This window comes from Eptesicus fuscus, chromosome 4 (genome assembly GCF_027574615.1).
Source record: "Eptesicus fuscus isolate TK198812 chromosome 4, DD_ASM_mEF_20220401, whole genome shotgun sequence".
Classification (NCBI taxonomy): Eukaryota; Metazoa; Chordata; class Mammalia; order Chiroptera; family Vespertilionidae; genus Eptesicus; species Eptesicus fuscus.
In genome coordinates, this window is record NC_072476.1 from 3,306,070 (window position 1) to 3,328,601 (window position 22,532).

Below are 22,532 nucleotides of genomic sequence, written 5' to 3' on the forward strand. Positions count from 1 at the left end.
GTGGGAATGCAGACTGGTGCAGCCACTGTGGAGAACAGTATGGAGTTTCCTCAAAAAACTGAAAATGGAACTCCCATTTGACCCAGTAATCCCACTCCTGGGAATATATCCGAAGAAACTAGAAACACCAATCAGAAAGGATATATGCACCACTATGTTCATAGCAGCACAATTTACAATAGCTAAGATTTGGAAACAGCCTAGGTGCCCATCAGCAGATGACTGGATCGGAAAACTGTGGTACATCTACACAATGGAATACTATGCTGCCATAAAAAAGAAGGAATTCTCATCATTTGCAGCAACCTGGATGGAATTGGAGAACATTATGCTAAGTGAAATAAGCCAGTCAATGAAAGAAAAATACCACATGATCTCACTCATTTAGGGATAGTAAAGAACATTATAAAGTGGTGAACAAAAAGATAGATACAGAGACAGTAAAGCATCAAACAGACTTTCAAAGTACAGGGGGAAAGTTTGGGAAAGGTGGGGGAGTTATGAAATCAAACGAAGGACTTGTATGCATGCATATAAGCATAAACAATGGACGCAAAACTCTGGGGGGGGAGGGCATGTGTGGGTGTGGGGTGGGGGGTAATAGTAAGATATGTACACATATAATACCTCAATAAAAATATTAAAAAAAAAAAAAAAAAGAAGTGTGTAGAAAGTACAGGGAAGCACAGTGTGAGAACAATCTGACCACAGGGGAAGGATGGACAGAGGAAAGATACGGTCATGAAGCCGTGCTGTGTGTCCAAGCAGCCGCGGCCCCTGCCGCCGCCGAAGGGGTAGGATGGTGGGAGCAGCAAGCAGGCCTGACAGAGGAAGCAGTCACAACCCAAACTGAAGCACGCCCTGCACTGTGGAGCCCGGCTTTGTCTTTTACACACAGGTCACCCTGCAAGGACGGCGAGGGGGAGTGGCATGATGAGAATTCTACTTGGGGAAACGTCAACCTTGGTGAATATGAAAGTGTCATTTATCTGTAGTCCTGGGATATACAGCAATTTGCTTTCCTTAACATGAGTACTCTAGGCTTTTCCAAAAAGGATCCTGAAACATATCATATCCTAACATGAATCAAAAGTAAAATAAGGACTTAATTTCTAAATGAGCCCAAAGAACACACTTGTGTGGACATCATACCAGACGTCACTAGAAATCCCACATGAGCGCTTGTGAAATTCTAGAAGGTGATGTTTTACCTTTCTACCGTTGGGTGGCACAGTGGCTGCTCCTCCTGGGGCAGCAAGTACGTTATTCCCACCACACTGACCACACGCAAGCTGAACGGACACACCTGCAGCGAACGGGGAGGAGAGTTAGGCTGGATTTCTCTACGGGCATCAGTTTCACAATGGTCTTTCCAAACCAGGTTAGAGGGGGGGCAAACTTTTGTAAAATGCTCCTCCATAATGCTGTCAGGTTGCTGAGCTGCTCTGATACACTTTAAATATGATTTACCCAAATGCAATTTACACATCAAACATGTTATGCAAGACAGGTAACACACGGCAGTCGTGGAACATTAACTTAATGTCAGTTTCCCATGGATACCTTAACACTGAAACCCTGATTTTGAAAATATACAGAGGGATGTTCTCCAAAAGCTGTCCGAGCTGATCGCGTGCTAACGATGATTAGACAACCTTCGAAAGGGAAACGTGCAGCGGCAGCTCGCTTCACAGACGAGGCTCAGTCCTCGTCCCAGAGCCCTACTGAAGAGCTCTGCAGAGGCCTGAACTCTGAACTCCCCGCAAAGACTGTTTGCTCACTCGTACACACGCATGCTGGGCCGGAATACCAGAGCACGTACACACCTGAATGCAAACCGTGGGCCTCAGGAAATACTTCATCTTCTCCAAGATTTCCTTCTGCAGCAGGTCCCAGGCTATTGTCTTCTCCAAGTGCAGCACAAAAGGCTGTCCAAACCTAACACACACAACCATTTCAATTAAATTATAGCAATTCCTTTATGCTGTATTCCTTTCTCATGATCTTTGTTTTAAATACGTTTTTACCGACAGTAGAGAAAGGGAGAGGGACAGGGAGGTAGAAACATCGATGAGAGAGAAACATCAATCGACTGTCTCCTGCACACCCCCTACTGAGGATCAAGCCCACTGCCCGGCCAAGTGTCCTGACCGGATATCACACCAGTGATTTCTTGGTTCTTGGGTCAATGCTCAACCACTGACCTTCTTAAATGGAATCACTATATAATTGGTTTTAGGGCTGTTCTCAATATAAAACAAACAGGAAATTTAATATAACCCTCATAAGTGGATGAAACAGTCAGAAGAGAAGCTGGGTTTTCTAAATGAAATTTAACAGCTCATACATCAAAATGGCTTCTGGGGGAGCATAAGGCTAGGATATAGAAAGCAAGACACAGGATCAGTGGAGACAATGAGGAAAGAAGGCCGGAGTGGACAGCAGTCTGGAACAGCACAGGTCAAACAAGCAAGGGGTTAATGCCAGAGGAGCAGACAGGAGGAGCAGGCCTAGCAGGCAGGCAGCCAGGGAGAGCCACGTGGCCCCTGCGGTGCCAGGCTGTCAGGTGTTGGAGAACAGGAGGTGGTGCCTGGCTCTTGGCTATGGCTGCAGGCAACGGCATTGAGGGAGTTTTGAACAAGGGTGCCAAGGGCAGCCCCCCCGAGACCCTGCTGCAGTCACTCTGGTGGATGGCTCAAGCACAGACTTTTTAGAAGTCCCCAGGCCATTCTAAAATGCAGCCATGGTGGAGCACGCTGGGCTGCCCTCACTCCCCAAGCTCCAGCCATTCACACCTACGTGCTGTGTGCCCTGAATGTGTCCAATTCACACACCCAGGTCTTTGTTCAGCCAATTCCCGCAGCCTGGAAAGCCTTCCCAGCCTGCTCCTGGGCTAGGCCCCACTCACCCACGTCAAGACCCCGCAGAGGTGTCCTGCGGAAGCACCTGCCAGTTTGTTCCCTGTGCTCTCGGCACCACAGCACCAACTTACAGTGCCTGATCCTCCTTCTGCCTCCACCATGCACTGCGAGCTCGCTGGTGGAAGGAAATGTGGTTCGCTATCTTGGTAGCCTATAACACGGTAGATGCTGAGTGAGTGAGTGAGGAATCAGATAAACTCTGACTCAGGCCAAAGTAGAGGCGCTAAGATCACCAAGAAACCCAACTCCGAATAAAAAGTTTGTTCACAGTGACACTCACAGTGCGCCAACCTATCTGCCTAACGATGACTGTGACGTGAAGTTACAAGCACATGTAAACCATCTGGCCACATTTCAGTGACCATGTCTTCACTTCTAAGAGACTAACAGCCCTTCCCTCCTGTCCCTTACACATGCCAGGCTCCTCCAGGCTAAGCGTCTTTGCACTCCAAGTCCCCTCTCATGAGATCCTATTCCCCAGAGGGTCACACAGCTCACCCTCTCCTCTCAGGCTCAGCTGCTGCAAGAAAGCCCTCACCGACCTCCCTCCCTAACAGTGCCCCCAGCCCCAGCACACTCTATCATCCCAGCCAGTTCTAAAATCTTCAAAGTGGAAAGGACTGAAGTTAAATGTGTTTCCTTGCTTGTAGTCACTCTGTCCTAATTAGGATGTAAGCTCCTGGGAAGGCAGATCCTGTCTGTCTGCTACGTAGCCCCTGTGTTTAGAACAGTGCCCCACACACTGGCAACACTCGAGTATTTGTTAAATGAGCATCAAAAATGCACAAATCAACACATTTTGCATTTACATTATTCAGCATCTTTAAAAGAGGAATTTATTCCAAAGCAACCTTTTAAAAGGCTCATATAAATGCTACCTTGACAATGAGTAGAAACAACAAGTGCCTTCCTCCCCAAGCAGATCCACACTGTGCTTATCACGCAGGTGACATCACTACTGGGAGAAGGCTACTTTAAAAGACAGTCGAAACCCCCGCAGAGGGAAGTGCTTACAGAGGGAACAGCCCTGAGAGATTTCCAACTCCCAGCTTCCTGGCTTATGCCGCTGCACCAAGAGCGGCACCCACCACTGCTTAGACAGGAAACGCTGGAGGGCCAGGGTGCAGGGAGAGAGAGCTCCGTTTGGAACCTAAGATTGTGGTGTACATACCATCCAAGTAATGTGTTAAGAATTTAAAGAAGGAAGAGAAAGCTGCTAAGAAAGCAGCTGTATAGAGGTGTATAGGTCTGGGGCCACTAGAGGAGCTTGTGCTGGAAACAGACATATGACAGGAGCCTTTAAAAACTACCAGAGCTTGAAGAGCCGTTCTCACTCAGATTCTATCATCCTAATTTTATATTCTCCCTCCCACCCCCTCCAATCAGGTCACCTTATACACATCCTCTTTCTAAACATCAGAATCAAAAATGAACTACTAAAGTAAGGGTGCTTTTATCCCTACTTTTGAAAACATGAGACTTTTCAAAGCCTCCGCAGATGCTGAAAAGAAGCTGTCTGCACCTCTTTCCCTGCTGCCCGGTGCAGGCGCGGTTGCACACCAGCAGGACGATCTTGTCGCTCTCTGCTCTCGTCACGGGCAGCTCCACCTTCCCCTGCTTTGCTGCTGCGTGTGCAGAAGACAGTCTATGATGGGCCAAGCCAATCGTTAAGTGGTTCAGATTGTTGTTTAAGTGAATTCCTGAAACAAAATAGAAAAAACTTACTTCATCTCTTTAAAATTCTTTTCCTTCATTCATTACCAAGTACTTTACCCAATAGAGAAATTAAGAAGCTGTCATTATATAATTTAAACTGCAGTTGAAGAAGGAACAAAATCTACTCTGAGATGACTCCTCTCGCCACTCAGATCATTTCTCCAGCGTCATTATTTAAGCTGGCCTTACCGTCAGAAACTGAAAATTAAAGCTCTTGTCTGCAGTGACCATTAGGTCCCATGTAAGAAGGGCAAGTCTGCAGAGATGATTCACCACAACAACGTGAAGTGTGGCCGGGCGTGCAACCAGCAACCAGATGAACTTTTTAAGCAGTAAAAGGAAAGGCTAATACAAGTGGAATGATCTTCAATATTCCAATGCTGCTTTTTCTCCCTGCTTTAAGGGCCAAACTTATAAGAAACTACATTTGCCCTGACCAGGTAGCTCAGCTGGATGCAGTGTCGTCCCATGCACCAAAAAGGCTGGGGGTATGGTTCCCAGTCAGGGCACATACCTGGACTGGGGTTCGATCTCCAGTCAGGACGTGTACGGGAGGCAATAATTGATGTTTCTCTTTCACAGGGAGGTTTCTCTCTCTCTTTCCCATCCTCTCTAAAATCAATAAAATAAAATGTAAAAACAAACAAAACAAAAAAACCACATCCAAGGGTGAGGATTAAAAAAAGAAACTACATTTAACTAGATTCACAGCAACTACAGAACTTCAATACAATCACCTAAACTGCACCAACAACATTAACGTGAATGCAGGTATGTGTTTGGCAGGCCCTATACAGACTGCTGAAAGCAGAGCTGTCAATCAGAGGCACTAAGCAATTCAGCACCAAGCAAGAGCCCTGAACTCTGTAGGAACTCAATAAAAGCTTGCCTAAGTAATTGTTAATTTCCTTAATCCTTTGAAAGTCTAAGGAAATGATACTCCAACTATATAATGAAGCCTACCACCACCTCAAATATAGTAACATCACCAGGAGGAGAATAAAATAAAAAGTATTTACACAAAAGTATTCATAGCAGAAATCTGGCAATAACTTAAATATCCTATCTAGTAATAGAGTAATATGCAAATTAACCATCACTCCATGACAAAAATGGCGGCACCCATAGACACAAGATGGCGGCATCCAGTCCTCTCAGGCCCGCCAGAGACCCCCAGTCCCAGGGAGGGCTGCCGATGAGAGCCGGCAGCATGGCCCAGGCTGTAGGCCTGGGAGGTGGCCGCGCCCCCGTCATGATCTGCTACTAGCCTCGGCTGTGCATCCCTGGCGCAATCTGCTCCCAGCCCCAGCCCTGGCTGTCCACCTGGGAGGCTCCTGTGCCCCCCCACGCCTTCTCCCACGATCCGCTTCCAGCCCCGGCCCGGGCCGTGGGCCTGCAAGGTGGCCGGCCCCCCCTCCACGAGATCCGCTTCCAGCTGGGCCGTGGGCCTGCGAGGCGGCCATGCCCGCCGGCGCGATCTGCTCCTAGCAGTGACCCAGGTTGTAGGTCTGTCGGCTGGGAGGCGCCTGCGCCCTTCTCAGCACGTTCCGCTCCCAGGCGTGGCCAGGGCTGTAGGCCTGTCAGCTGGGGGGCGCCCATGCCCCTCTCAGCGCATTTTGTTTCCAGCCGAGGCCAGGGCTGTGGGCCTGGGAGGCAGCCGCCCCTCTCTGGTGCGATCCGCTCCCAGCCGTGGCCTGAGCCTTAGGCCTGTTGGCTGGGAGGCTCCTGCGCCCCTCTCCGCGCGTTTCGCTTTCAGCTGCGGTCATGGCTGTGGACCTGGGAGGCAACCGCGCCTCCCAGGCATGATCCACTCCCAGCTGTGGCCAGGGCCGTAGGCCTGTCAGCTGGGAGACGCCTGCGCCCCTCTTAGCGTGTTCCGCTTCCAGCTGGCCAGGGCTGTGGGCGCGCCTCTCCCATGCGATCCACTCGCAGCCATGACCCAGGCTTTAGGATTGTTGGCTGGGAGGCGTCTGCGCCCCTCTAGGCACATTCCGCTTTCAGCCACCGCCAGCTTTTTTCCAACCTGCAAAACTCCAGCTTGATTCCCCTATAAAGGGAAGAGAATAGGACAGGACGTTCCCAGGAAATGGTGACAACAGGTTGCATGTGTGGACTGTGCTGGAGCTGTGTCCACGGCACACTGTGGGAACACTGAGGAAGGAGCAAGCAGATCTGGCAGCAAGGATGGGGAGAGGGCCACAGAGACTTGGCCAACCCTCAAAGGGCCCAGTAGAACTTTCATAGGTAGAGAGGACTGAGATTATTAAGAGGAGAAAGGCATCTTGGAAGGAGTATTTCTAGCAGAAGGGAAAAAATGGGCCAAAAGTTTGTGGGAAAATGGATAAGTACAGTGTTAGTAGACCTCTATGTGAAAAAGCCTTCCACCTTGACACCTACATTACTTCACAGACTTGGCTCCAATTGCCTTTGCCCTTTCAAAATAATTTTTGGAGGGAAAGATGGACAGTTGATTACATGTCTATTGTTTATAAAGGAAAAGGAAACTTTTAGAAAATATGAAAAAGTGTGAAATCACCTATAAACCTTTTACTTATTCAAATATAAGCCCAACAACCACATGATACCACCTTTCCAAGGTCTCATGAAATTCCTGTTTAAGGAGTTTATTTTATGACACTTTTAGTTTGGGTTTACATTTTACTGGTTTGTCAAGACCACAGCAGGTACACTGTCCAATATGTTAAAGAAAAAACCCTATCTAATAAAGAGGGAATATGCAGGGGAGGGCATTTGGGGGTGACCGGGCTGTCAGGGGAGGGCAGTTGGGGATGATCAGGCCGGCAGGGGAACAGTTAGGTGTCAATCAGGCTGGCAGGGGAGTGGTTAGGAGCAATCAGGCAAGTCAGGCAAGCAGTTGGGAGCCAGCAGTCCCAAATTATGAAAGGGATGTCCAACTGCCTGTTTAGGCCCGATCCCACAGGGTTTGGGCCTAAACAGGCAGTCGGACATCTCCTGAGGGGTCCCAGATTGGAGAGGGTGCAGGTTGGGCTGAGGGACACACCTCCCCACAGTGCACGAATTTCGTGCAACCGGGCCTCTAGTCCAGTAATATGTGACTTGCTGAACCTACGAAGATACATCAACATTATAGCAATTTAAAATCATGAATACATAGTCCTGGCCAGATGGCTCAGCTGGTTGGCGGGTTGTCCTGTACACCAAAGGTTGCAGGTTCGATTCCTGGGAACACATACCTAGGTTGCGAGTTCAATCCCTGGTTGGGGGTGTATACAGGAGGCAACTAATTGATGTTTCTCTCTCACATCGATTGTTTCTATCTCTCTTTTCTCTAAAAATCAATAAAAACATATCCTCAGGTGAGGATTAAAAATGATGAATACATAGTTAACACTGACATAAATTCCAGATAAATTAACCTTTTAAAATAAAGAACACAAGAACTAGACTGGCCTGTGACTCAGTGGTTGAGCATCGACCCATGAGGTCACAGGTCAATTCCCAGACAGGGAACAGGCCTAGATTTCTGGCTTGATCCCCAGTAGGGGGCATGCAGGAGGCAGCCAATCAACGATTCTCTCTCATCACTGATGTTTCCATCTCTCTCTCCCTCTCCCTTCCTCTCTGAAATCAATAAAAACGTATTTAAAGAACAATAACACAGGAATTAGGAATATGGAAACACTGAGTTTTCATCGAGCTATTAGAGGGAAAAATACTTTTTAATGTTGAACACCATGAAGAAATCACAAAAGAACAGCAGATTTCAGTTCCTAACCATTTTAAACTTTAGTGTAAGGAAGTAAAAGTAATAGAAGTCTGGATCTGAGACAATGAATGGCGTCATTTCCCAGGCTTTCGGCAGACGGGAGGCTGGGAAGACCTGTTGTGCTAAAAGTAGTCAGGATTCCTAGTGCGATGAGGGGATACCCATCAACTGCAGAGGTGAGCTCTGCATTCAAAGTGCAGGCCCAGTTACCACCAGCTGTGTGACCCCTTCATCTAAGTCTCCTCCCTCATTTGTAAACTGGGGAAAGTAGCAGCCTCATTCACACTGAACCCAATAGTATAAGGCCTTTCCAACAAAGACTAACACATACTCACAAAGTGGTATATTCTTCTAACAAAGGCACTCTCTGGCTAGAATATGATAACCTTGAACCTCCCCATATTCACTTAAAAAGAGAAACTGAGTGTAAACTCTAGTAACTGGGGAATGAAGGGGGATTTGGGGTAATATTCAGTAGAGCAAACACTAACTAGACTGTATATTAAGAACTATACTCAGCTGCTGGGTACAGAAAGATGAAGCAAAATGTAGTCCCAACTGCAGAGAATTCACTGGATGGTGGGACAGACACGGGAGAAAACAGGTCATGGCCGCACAACATTCTAGTCCAGAAGCTACGGCTAGAGCACGGGAGGGAGGAAACAGCCGGCCGAGAGTGGAGGAAATGAGGAAAGACTCTGGACAAGGTGATTTGGGTCTTTTTACTGTGATGCAATTTAAATAAACAAAAGCACATGCATGAGAACACAACAACTGAAAAACAGACAACAGAGCTCCTACGTCAAAGAACAATGAATACTGAAATAACAGACTGTCTAGAAAATGATGTCAATAGGAGTAACCAGAGAAAACTGACTCCTAAGCTAAGAGTGGAGAAAGCTGGCCAATGCATTATATACAATTACCAAAAGATTCAGGAACTAGAGGCACCAGAGACCTCTAGAATTAGGGGGTGAAAGAAAAGAGGTACTAAAATAAGGACTTTTGACAAAGGCACCAAGACCATCCAAGGATAGTCTCTCCAACAAACAGTGCTGAGATAATTGAATATTTACATGCAAAAGAATGGAACTGGACCCCTAACTCACACCATACACAAAAATTAACTCAAAATGGATCGAAGACATAAATGTAAGAGCTAAAACTATAAAAATTCTAGAAGAAAACATAGGGATAAATCTTCATGGACTTGGATTTGGCAATGGATTCTTACATATGACACCAAAAAGCACAAGCAACAGCAATGACAAGATAAATCAGACTTCATCAAAACTAAGGACTTTTATGCATCAAAAGGTACTATCCATGCAGAACACCTGAAATCTAGTTGAACAGGAGGCCTACAACTAAGAATATAAAAAGAATCCACATCAAGACTCATAGGAGAGCCGGCAACACATAGCAGGCTGAGCCCCAGCCCACATGTGATGGTTAAAACCGGGAGGGTTATCTTGGCTTTGGATCCATACGGAGCGAGGTGTTCCAGTGCCAGGAAGAGAAGCCCCCATAATTTCTGGCTGTAAAACCAGACTGTGGCTGAGTGAGAAGGAGGGCTGCTGAAGGGCCCCTCCAAAGACTTAATCAGACTCACTCTGCGCTTCAGAGCTGGGCAGCAGTTCGAAAAGCACCAGGAACATATGGGAAGGGACTGAAGTGTATGACATCACGGCAAGAGCTGGAGAGACAGCTTTCTCCCAGACAGAAGTGCTGGCAGAGACCATTGTTCCTTTTCTGAGTCCTCCCACACTGAGCACCTCCTCTGGGCACCTCTAAGTCAAGCACAAGGAGCAACCACCTGCATGCAGATCGCTCTGTAGCTCATGCAGGCTGGCCCTGGGCAGGCAACAGGTGGTGGCTGACTTTGCAACTCCCAGGAGGCCTCAGAGACACAGAGTAGCCAGCTTCAGACCACACCGGATTACAACCCAATCACCAACACAAGCAACCCACACAAGCAGCAGACTCAGTTGGCACCAGAGCCCCAGTGAAGCAAGTTCTGCTCCATAGGGTCAGCCCCTGCACAGCAGCTCCTCTGCTATAGTCAGAGCCATTCCTCACAGCTGACTGACCTTCCAATGATGTGTGAACAGCAATCAAAGCTCAACTACTACAGGAGGATGCACACAGCCAACACCAGGGGGCGCACCTGGAGCATCCAGCTCAGGTGACTGGAGAGGCTGTGTCAGTGGGCCCTACAGGACACCTCCTACATGAGGTCACTCTACCAATTCCAGGGGATGTAGCAGCTCTACCTAATCCACAGAAACAAACACAGGGAAGCAGCCAAAATGAGGAGAGAAAGAAACATGACACAAATGAAAAAAAAACACAAAAAACACAGGCGAAATCTCCAGGAATAAAGCTAAATGAAATGGTGGCAAGCAAATTACCTGATAGAGAGTTCAAAACACTAGTTACAAGGATGCTCAATGAACTTAGTGAGAACTTCAACAGCAAAAATAAGGACATGGAAATCATAAAGAAGAACCTGTGAGAAATGAAGAATACACTAACTGAAATGAAGAACAAGTTACATGGAATTAACAGTAGAGTAGATGAAGCAGATAATCAAATCAGTGTTTTGGAATATAAGGAACCAGAAAAAACTCAATCAAAAGTGAAATGAATCTAAAAAAATGAGGATGGTGTAAGAAGCCTCTGGGACAACTTCAAGTGTACCAACATTCACATCATGGGGTTGCTGGAAGAAGAAGAGACAGAGCAAGAAATTGAAAACTTATTTGAAAGAAATGACAAAAAAAACTCCCCTAATCTGGTGAAGGAAATAGACATATGAGTCCAGGAAGTGCAGCGTCCCAAACAAGATGAACCCAAAGAGGCCCATACAGGACACATCATAATTAAAATGTAAAAAGTTAAAGACAAAGAGAGAATCTTAAAAGCAGCAAGAGAAAAGCAGTTAGTTACCTACAGGGGAGCGCCCATAAGACTGTCAGCTGATTTCTCAACAGAAACTTTGCAGGCAAAAAGGGAGTGACAAGAAATATTTAAAGTGATGAAAAGCAAGGACTACAACTAAGATTACCCTACCCAGCTAAGCTATCATTCAGAATCAAAGGACAGGTAAAGAGCTTCCCAAAAAAGAAAAGCTAACTGAGTTCATCACCACCAAAACAGTATTACATGAAATGTTAAAGGGTCTTCTTGGAGAAAAAGGAGAATAAAAAAAGATCAAATATATTAATAATAAAATGGCAATAAATACATGTCTATCAATAATTACTTTAAATGCAAATGGGTTAAATGTTCCAATTAGAAGACATACATTGACTGAATGGTTAACAAAACAAGACCCTTACATATGCTGTCTAAAACAGACTCACTTCAGATCGAAAGACACACACAAACTGAAAGTAAAGGGATGGAAAAAGATATTTCATAAAAATGGTAATAACAAACAAAAAAGCTTATGCCAGACAAAACAGACTTTAAAGCAAAGGCTATAACAAGAGACAAAGAAGGACCCAGCAACTCCTCGTCCGGGTATTGATCCGAAGAAACCCAAAGGACTAAATTGAAAAGACACATGCATCTCTCTGTTCATAGCAGCACAATTTATAATAGCCGAGACATGGAAGCAGCCTAAATGTCTATCAGTAAATGAATGGATAAAGAAGAGGTGGTACATATGGAATGTAATCCAGCCATAAAAAAGAATGAAATCTTGTCATTTGCAACAATATGAATGAACCTAGAGGTTACTGTGCTAAGTGAGATAAGTCAGACAGAGAAAGACAAATGCCAGATAATTTCACTTAAATGTGGAATTTAAAAAACAAAATAAACAAACAAGCAGAACAGGAAAAGGTTCATAAATACAGAGAACATTGTTGTCACATGAGAGAGGGGTTGGGAGTGATGGGAGAAAAAGAGGAAGAGATTTAGAAGTACAAACTGGTAGTTACAGAACAGTCATGGGGATGTAAAGTGCAGCATAGGGAACGTAGTCAATAATATTGTAATAAGTATATATGTTGTCAGATGGGTATCAGATTCATCAAGGTGATCACTCCATAAGTTATATAATGTCTAATCACAGTGTCATACACCTGAAACTAATATAATATTATACATCAACTGTAACTTAAAAATAAAAATTTTCATAAAAAAATAAAAAGATAATCTAAAGAATGGGGGAAATTTTTGCAATCAGATATCTGATAAGGGTCTAGTACCCAGCATACATAAGGAACTCTTACAACTCAACAACAAAAAGATAAACAACCCAATTTAAAAATAGAGAAGGGACTTGAACAGACATTTCTCTGAAGAGGATATAAAACTGGCCAACAACCACATGAAAAGATGATCAGCATCCTATATCATTAGGAAAATGCAAATAAAAACCCCAATGAGGGGACGGGCCGGAGCGAGGCTGCAGGGGCTGGAGGGTCACGTTCTGGCTGCTGGCACTACACAAGGAAGTCCACATCCGGGGCAGCAGCTGCAGCCAGACCCCACGCCGGGCCACCCCTGCCACTCACCAGGTGGTCCTCAGGGACAGCATGCAGCTCCCCCCTCAACTCTCGACAGTCCAGTACCACCAACCCCGGCAGCGCGCTCTTCAGCACCACCCCAGGAGGTACCGGGATCATCTATGACTGGAAGTTCCTGACGGCGTGTCAGAACTCACCTGTGACCAAAACAGCCCCATGGGACCTGCCCACCATTCGGGGGGTCACTAGCCCTGTAAGTGACGAGCCTCCCACAGAAGCCAGCCAGAACCACCTGCAAAGCCAGCAGGCGGTGAAGAGTCACAGTTTGAGAAAGACATTTAAAGGACCAGCCATCAGATCAAGCAATGACTCTGGGCCTCTCTGGCCCTTCTCCAGAGAAGACTCACACTGCCAATTATCATCCTGGGCAGGCAATGGGTGTGGGGTCAACCACCCTAGTCCTCTGCTCCCTCAGCCAGGGCACCTGCTCCCCCTTCCTCTTGGTGAACACCAGCAGGTACCTCTTTATGCCTCCATTCATGCAGGAGCTGGCTCCCCAAGGGGAGTGACTCTCAAGAGACACCTCCTGCAGTCTGGGCCAGGAAGTGGACTTGGAGGGCCCCTTCTGACTGACCATCTGCTCTCTTCCGCTGAGGGCACACCACCCCTGTGCTAGGTTTGTGTGCTTGGGGAAGTTCCCCTCCCCGACTTTCCCAACAGAGGAAACAAAAGCCACCTTTGCCCTTGGGCAAAAACAAAAAAAAACACAATGAGATACCACTCCACACTCACTAGGATGGCCATAATAAAAAAACAGAAAATAAAAAATGTTGGCAAGAATGGAGAGAAATTGTAACCCTCATATATTTGTTGTTAGAAATAAAGACAATGTAGCTGCCGTGGAAAACAGTTTGATAGCTCTTCAGAAAGTTAAAGAGAATTACCATATGCCCTAGCATTTCCACTCCTAGTTATATAACCCAAAAGAATGAAAAGAGGTTATTCAAAAAAGTATTTATACATGAATGGTCACAGCAGGACTACTTAATAATGGCCAAAAGATAGAAACAACCCAAATGTCTATTGACAGATAAATAGGCAAACAAATTGTGGTCTATACATGAATGGAATAATATTCAGCCATAAGAAGGAATGAAGGACTGATACACATTGCAGCATGGATGAGCCTTGAAACATAATGCTAAGGGAAAGAAGTCTGTCACAAAAGGTGACATGCTATACGATTCCATTCATGTCTAGATGAGGGAAATGTACAGAAACACAAAGTGATTGCTTAGGACTGGGGGGAGGGGAGAGGCGAGGGAAAGGGGCTCTTGGGGAGACAAGGGGAAGCTAATGAGACAGAAGATGGGGAAATAAATTATCAGCAAACAACAGGGAGAGTTTAAAGCATGCGACATGTTTGTGTCAGATTTCTTAAAAGCAAGTATCAAGAGAAGGTTTCCACATTAAAGGTTTTAGAATTTAGAAATTGAGCATCAGAGTTGGTAAGCACAATACAAAAAATAATTTACAGCAATACATAAATAAATAACTTGAGTGCTGTAATAAGATGCCAAAGTGTCCACGGAAGGGAGAAAATAGTCTCAGAAATGTTAGGAATTAAGGTAATATCCTTGCCTAAAGCAGTAAGAACTGTCCTCTTCTAGGAAAATATGTTACCATAAAACTTATCCCATTACTAGAGGCCCGGTGAATGAATTTCGTGCACAGGTAGGGTCCCTAGGCCTGGCTGAGGATCAGGGCCGATTGGAGCCTTCCAGCTGCCAGCCAGGGCCTTCCTTCCCCAGCTGCCAGCTGCTGGCCGGGGCCTTCCTTGGTTCCGCACCGCCCCCTGGTGGTCAGCACACATCATAGTGAGCGATCGAACTCCCAGTCTCCCGGTTGAACTCCTGAGGGGATAATTTGCATATTAGCCTTTTATATAGATAGATTTAAAAAATGTGTTATGTGTATTTTACCACAATTTAAAAAATGATGCTATCATGTAACAGACATCTGAAAAGGCAGACAGTGGTTGACCCACACACCTATTATGTGGCATTATGGAAACACACGCTCATTTACCTCTCTGACTGAGAATTCCTTCAGGCCTGAATATTTCTGGAGTCTCAAAGGCAAAAATGCAGTCGCTTTCGTGGACTGTTTCCAGGTCATCTGTGTCACAAAAGGAACGGTGGAACCCATCATAGTACATTTCTGTTAACACAATCTAAAATGGGGAAAATGTAAATAACTGAATAAACAGGAAGTCAATATGAATGGATCTCCTAATTCTCCATGAACTTCCCCAGACCATCAGGACCTAACCTGTGAGGCCTCTGACACATCACAGGGCCCACATTATTTGCCTTTAATAAGAGAATTTTGGAAGCACACCATCCCCTGTCACTGAAGAGCAATGTTCTCAGAATGTGGTGGCACTAAATACAGAGTTCTCTGAGTTCTGGTGGAGAAGAGACCCAGGAGATGGGAGTGACCCCGGTTTCACAGGGGAAGACACTAGAAAAGGCAGTGACCTGCCTGAGGTTATACAAATATTCAATCTCTGGCAATGACAGAGTCCACAGCTGGCTCCAAGACTGACTCCTACATCATTAAATTTTCTTATTTCCAGGTTAAAAAATGTCAAATAACCATCAATACTTATTTGTATTAGGAAAAAATGTAAATCAACTCAAATGTCCAACAATAGGTACTACTTAAATATATTATAGCCCTACTGGAATTATAAAGCTATTATAAAGAATGAGCTATAAGTAACTGCATTAACATGAAAAATAAATCTACTAAGTAAATAAGAAGGTAAAGAACAATGAGTTCATGTTTATAAAACAATAAATGTAGTATAAGCACAGAAAAAAAACAGGAATGAATTTACAGTGTAATATTAAAGTTAGTAACCCCTAGTTCTCAGACACTTTATATGAGATACTTTCTAAGTTTTGTTTCTGAAATGGTTGAGTATTGCACAGTAACACAGGAAAACAAAAGATGGGTAAAACAATGGAGACATTCAGGGACTTGGTTACATGCTCAGCGGCACTGTCTAGAGGAAAAGCACTGGATTGGGCATGAGGAGGTTCCAGTCCCGGCCTGCCACCAACCGGCCCTGTGACCTTGAACAAGTCACATGGCTTTTCTGAGCCTCATTCCAATGAAGGGCTTGGACTGGACCCCTTTGGTTTCCTGCACTAACACAAACATGATGAGTCTGTGAGGGGACAGGCGCTGGTGGCGGAGTCCACAAACAGCCCAAGGAAAATACTCCTGGCACATGTTCTGTCTGATTTTAATGACCACATTGTTTTCTGCAGGCAAACATGTAAACATAAGTCACTTTCTCCAGCAAGAACAATGAGGTCAAAAAAACTTGTAATCCTATCACTCATTCAAAGCGCATGCAAAAAGAACCAGGCAGCACTGAGGCTGTAAAGAGACAAGCAGATTTGCCTTGGACACACACCCAAGCCTCCGTCCCTCTCTGCCTTTCCCCTTATGCTGAAGGAAAACTGTGAACACTCTGTACATGTGCAGTGCTGGGCCTGTGAAAATGTGTGATATCTGCTTCTTGGGGCAACACTACTATTTGTTTTACTGCAGTGACTTCCGAGATGAGGCTGTTGGCACCCGTACAGAGAGCTTTCCTGTGCAGGTATGGCAGCTTCCAGAAGTGATCTAGGGAGAAGCCACTCAGTCACCGAATCATCTTTCCTCAGTAAATCCTAATAGGCAATGTTTTTCCAAATAAACTCATAACAGTGAACTGAATAAAGAATGTATGCAAAAATATGTCACGCCACAAACAGGCCAATTAAAACACCAAAAATTTACCCCAAAATGAAAGGAATACACAAATTCCTTTTTCTTATCTAAACAAAGTAAGAGATGGGTCCAGCTCTAACCAGAGAACAAACGGAACTGAGCATCTCTGTGCAGGAACTAGCCAGATACCCATTCTAGTCACATGATGGCAAGGGGTTGTCAAGAGCCACTGCTCAGGCTCTCTAAGCCTCTTTGGCTTTCAAATACCACAGGGATGTTCTTCCCACATAAGCCTCCATCCGGATGATTAAGAGGGCTAAGAAATTATAAATAAAGTCACAGCTTTTCCTTTTAAAAATGTACTAGTATACACAATTAAAGAAACATGGAAAGGTTTTGTGTACATTTTTCTCCTCTGGGTCTTAACTGTCCTTTTCCTCACCACAGAAGCAACTGGTTTGACATTTCTATCTAACCGTATCTGGCAGGGAACTGCTAAAAATCCCAGGAGGACAGAAAGCCACCCTTCCGGGGCTCCCTGTGCGTCAGTGTTCGCAGGTGTACTACCTGGTCAGTGGGGATCTTTGTTTCCAGAGACACTGCTTCCCGAAGTCTGGCGACAGTCCCAGACAGAGGCACGGCCACGCCAATCCGCATGCAGTGAGAACACTTTCCTTGATACACTACGGTGACATAGAGAGGCCTGTACAGATCAAAGTCACATCTTCTTATTAGTTGCTTATTTCAACTAAAATACAGAAGCAAAACAAACCTGATTGGAAATCAATGTAAAACTGAAGTTAACCCACACCTTTATTTAGAAGTCAATAGAAAAACTCATCTGGACCTAAGTAAAACTCTCAAACAGTAATTAAGAGGTTTCTGGAAAAGGTAAGCTTCAAAACACAAAAGTATAACATATCAATACTTGGAAATTTTGAGAAACAGTTCAAATAAAGCAAGTAACTAAAAGTGCAAGGTGAGGGCTCTAGGGAATCTAGAAGGCACTCAACAGCCTTTCCCTTTCCCCATGCTATGGATGATGACCAAGTGAACAGACACACCGGTCCCATGCACCCTGCAATCTCAGACAGGCATTCATAAATTTCTGTAAGGTTTTAACAATGCTTGTATGTAACGTATCATTAATCCCATTACTTGTCTAAATAAGTAAGCCTACTAGGAGCCTACAGAGGAAAAGGAACACAGAGAAATGTGCCACCTTAATTTTATTACATCTGTTCTTACCTTGTGTAGGGTAGAGGGATTGGCAAAGAAATGCAGAGGAAAGGGTCAAAAGTGTTGCTCTGCTTCTGACAATGAGGACATGTCAGGGAGGATCTTCAAAAAACAAAATGTAAGATACACATTAACATCACCTACAACCTCATAAGCAGGCAACATAAAGGAAATTTAGTGCTCATACCTGTATTGGGCTTGAAAAAGTTCTTGTACAAAAGTGCTACAGACAGGAAAAGATGGTCCCTCAGGCATCATATCAGACTCTGATGGTGGCTTAAAAGAAGAAAGTACAATTTCACAGACTGAAAGTACCAATTACTGACTGAAGATGACCCTGACAGTGGCACAAATGTCCCTGACGTCTTATACAAGCTATGCATCAGGTCCAGATGTTCCAGTGAAAGGTGTCTGCTAAAGGAACCAGAACACAGCAGCCGGGACGTGGGTCACAAGAACTCATCTCTTCACAGGCTCTCCCACATCTCCGTCTCTCCACCCCATCCAGGCGGTTCCTCCCTAGGACACTCCAATCTCCCTCCAACTCTCGATGTCCTGCTCTAACCTCTTCCAGGGAATTAATCCTGACCACTGAGTTCCTAGCACGTATTAGCTGCTGATTTTGGTACTTAATCACTCTACTTCATATTTCACTAACCTTTCCATGTCTCTCCACTAACAGTCACTGAGTACCTGCTATTACATGCAGAGAGCACGGTAGAGGGCTTTAGGGTACAAAAATAAGACACAGAGCCTGACTTTGACTTCATCTCCATTTGGTAGGGGAGAGAGTCAGCTACAAGCATAGAGTTCTATGACAGAACAGTGTTCAGGCACAAAAGGACCTTGAATTGAAATAATTTAACAACTTACCGAAACAAGAAATTTCAATTTTGAAGTACTGAGCATAATTATCAAAAACTTTAAAAGCTGCGAGAAAGGCAACTCTTTATCTTAATTACTTCCATTATAAAAATCATTTTACCCATCACAGGAAGGCTACATGCATAAAAATTGAGGATAAATCGCTCTTTCTCAGTACGAATATTCTGGGCGTTCAGTTCCTACACTTGTTCCTGTTTGACTGTGTCCATTCCAGTGATCTAGAGGCTATGGGTCTCACCGGACTAGAAAGCAAGTGTTTGCTTTAATAACAGTTTAGTGAGGAGGAACCACTTAATTTTAGTCTAAAGTTAGTCATATAGGCAAACGTGTCCCCTCTCATCAGACTGTAAGCTCCTGGGACGGTGCCTCTGGCATCTCACGCTCCCCACACAGCAGCCAGCGTGAGAAACCCTCCACGTGTCCGTGAATCTTACCCTCCCCTGGAGCTCACTCAATGTCACTACAGTAACTAAGTGCCGACTACAACAGCTCCTGAGAGGTTTGGGTGAACGGACCCTGGGCTCCGGCTCCCTGGCTGCTGGGCGGGGCACCCTCACCTTCACAGGAGGCTGGCCGCTCTGCTTCACTGCATGATTGAGGTCTTCGTGAACTCGGTCCAAAAGCCACAACAGAAACTCCTGGGCATCATGCTGGGAATTCCCCCGGTACTGCAGTGCATTCTTTGACACAATACTCTAGATAGGTACATAAATCAGCACGAAGAGTGTGAGTCCTAGCTCTATGATAAACTGCTCATCATCCCAAAGAGGGTTGGATGCAAGCTCTCAGGGTGTTAGAGGACTTCCCAGAAAGAGCAATGTAAAAGCAGGTGCTAAAAAACAACAACAGAAAAACAGGTGCTCAATGTAAAACCCACCCCCAAGAACATGCACCAAAGACTTAAATGTGCCTATCCCACTTTTAGGAATACAGCTAAAGGAAACCATCAAAATAGTCACGACATCTAAGAGGATATTCATTCATCAGACCTTCTAATAGCAAAAACAGGTGATAACTTGAACATCTTAAAAACGAGAATTTTTACAAGTACCAATTGTTACTTTGTACACACAAAACCACCAAAATGTTCTATGTCAATTACACCTTAGTAAAAAAAAAAAAAAAAAAGAATTGGTAGTATAAAATAAACAAGTCTACATCATATAAATATTGAGTAAATAAATGGGAGGAAGAGACGAATCTTCCTTATAGAAGAATTCCAAATAATTTATGTCACTAATGCCCCTCCAGGAGTTGGACCTTGAGAATGGGCTATGATAGTGACTTGCTTTCAAAGACTCGAATATGGGAGAGGGTAGCCAGTGAAACTGAAATGAAGTAAGATCATGGGCTCTGGAGCATGTAGCCTTGGTTCAAATCTCTGTCCCGCCTCTTATTATGTGTGAGGTCTAGGCTAACTCCCCTCCAAAGTGAAAAGGACAATAATGATTTAGTGTGATGGTTAAGTGAGAACGCATGCAAAACATTTCACATATAAATGAGTAATTAAGCACTCAAATTTTAACTATGAATATTGGACTTGTGAAGGAGACAACTACACAAAGCAAAAGCAGTTCAGACAAATGAAATGATGAGGCATGAGATAATGGGGGTCTGAGCTAAAGCAGTGAGGGCAGAAATGTGAGGCCAAATCTGAGATTTTGAAATTAAAGAAGTAGAATCAATAGAATTGGTGAGTTAATGGATGTGGAAAGTGAGGAAGGAGGCATTAGTGTCACCCTGGAGTCTTATTTGGATGATGCTCAACTGGTGGTACTTGCATCAGGACAAAATAAAAAAGGAAGAAGTCTGGGAAAGAGGATGATGAGTTAGTTCCCTTTCGAATCCACTGCATTTGCAGCTCTCAGAACCTCCACGTAGAAGTATCTGCTAAACAAGTGAAAAATACAAATCTGGGCTCCATGGAAGTCTGTGCTAAGGACAAGATTTGAAAATCACCAGATGAGTGGTAGTTAAAACCATTGAGTATGGAGGAGAAACCAAGATGTCGGCATAGGTAAACACCTAAACTGCTGCCTCGCACAACAATTTCAAAACTACAACTAAAAGATAGAACGGACATCATTCAGAACCACAGGAAGGCTGGCTGAGTGGAAATTCTACAACTAGAAGGAAAGAGGAAAGCACGCAGAGAATCAGAGGAGCTGCAAAGGGCTGAGGTACGGAGATACTCACGCAGAGAGGAAGGGCGGCTGAGTGTCTGGCTGGCGTTCTCTGGCAGGAGGGAGAAGGAAGCTCCCGACTGCACTGAACCCCAGTTCTGACTGCACTGAACCCCAGTTCCGGGCAAAACCCTGTGAACCCAAGCTCATACAGGGGGCGTCTGGACTGTCAGGTAGAGAGAAAGGCACACGGAGACTCGGGGAAGCCGTGGAGGGCAGGGGTCTGGAGGCGCACGTGCAGAGAATACTGACTGCGGAGGTTGCCGCTAGCTCTCCCTAGCAGAAGGGAGTTAGAAGCTCCTGACTGCACTGAACCCCAGTTCCGACTGTACTGAACCCCAGTTCCAGGCGAGCCTGGGGGACTCTGAACTGTCAGGCGGAAACTCAGGGGAGCCGTGGAAGGCAGAGGTCTGGAGGCGTGTGCGCAAGGGAAGGGCTGACAGGAAGCCAAGACTGTCTGCTCAGCCCTGAGACTCTGCCCCATCCAAGCTGAGCACAGAGGATTTTGCAAGTCTCATCCTATAAGGCTGTCTCCAGCACAGGTCTCCCGCAGCTGATACTCACAGCTGATACTCACAGCTGATACTCACAGCCAATTGGCCTGGAGGTCAATTCCTCCCAGTGATACCAACAACAATCAAGACTTAACTACAACAAGGCTGTACACACAGACCACACAAAGGGGTGCACCAAGAGTGTCCACCTCAGGTGACTGGGGAGGCCGACCCACTGGGCCATATAGGACACCTAGCACACAAAGCTACCCTACCAACTCAGGGAAGCAGCAAAGATGCGGAGACGAAGTAACAGATCACAAACAAAAGAAATGGAGGAAAACAAATGACTGGATATAGAGTTCAAAACCACGGTTATAAGGTTTTTCAAGAATTTCCTAGAAAAGGCCGATAAATTTAGCGAGACCCTCGAGAATATGAAAAAGGACCAACTAGAAATTAAACATACACTGACTGAAATAAAAAATATTATACAGAGACCCAAAAGCAGACTAGAGAAACGCAAGAATCAAGTCAAAGATTTGAAATACAAAGAAGCAAAAAACACTCAACGGAAAAGCAAAAGAAAAAAGAATCCAAAAAGTTGAAGATAGTGTAAGAAGCCTCTGGGACAACTTCAAACGTACCAACATCAGAATTATGGGGGTGCCAGAAGAAGAGAGAGAGCAAGATACTGAAAACCTATTTGAAGAAATAATGACAGAAAACTTCCCCCACCTGGTGAAAGAAATAGACTTACAAGTCCAGGAAGCACACAGAACCCCAAACAAAAGGCATCCAAAGAGGACCACACCAAGACACATCATAATTAAAATTTTGCCAAGAGCAAAAGACAAAGAGAGAATATTAAAAGCAGCAAGAGAAAAACAGTTAATTACCTACAAGGGAGCACCCATACGATTGTCAGCTGATTTCTCAACAGAAACTATGCAGGCCAGATGGGAGTGGCAAGAAATATTCAAAGTGATGAATAGCAAGAACCTACAACCAAGATTACTCTACCCAGCAAAGTTATTATTCAGAATGGAAGGTCAGATAAAGAGCTTCACAGATAAGAAAAA

At 44.9% G+C, this 22,532-nt stretch overlaps 1 protein-coding gene and 1 pseudogene across 1 annotated transcript in view; one reads left to right on the forward strand and one right to left on the reverse strand.

Moving 5' to 3' along the window:
• USP31 (ubiquitin specific peptidase 31) overlaps positions 1–22,532 on the reverse strand; it is an 88,032-nt gene that overhangs the window by 34,063 nt on the left and 31,437 nt on the right. Inside the window, exons 2-9 of the mRNA XM_028127385.2 lie at positions 19,331–19,468; positions 18,076–18,164; positions 17,898–17,990; positions 17,217–17,352; positions 14,952–15,096; positions 4,444–4,621; positions 1,827–1,938; positions 1,212–1,306 (exon numbers count right to left, since the gene is read on the reverse strand). Coding sequence (XP_027983186.2) covers positions 1,212–1,306; positions 1,827–1,938; positions 4,444–4,621; positions 14,952–15,096; positions 17,217–17,352; positions 17,898–17,990; positions 18,076–18,164; positions 19,331–19,468 — 986 coding nt within the window. The remainder of the gene's footprint in view (positions 1–1,211; positions 1,307–1,826; positions 1,939–4,443; positions 4,622–14,951; positions 15,097–17,216; positions 17,353–17,897; positions 17,991–18,075; positions 18,165–19,330; positions 19,469–22,532) is intronic.
• Positions 5,848–13,205, forward strand: LOC129148650 (eukaryotic translation initiation factor 4E-binding protein 1-like; annotated as a pseudogene).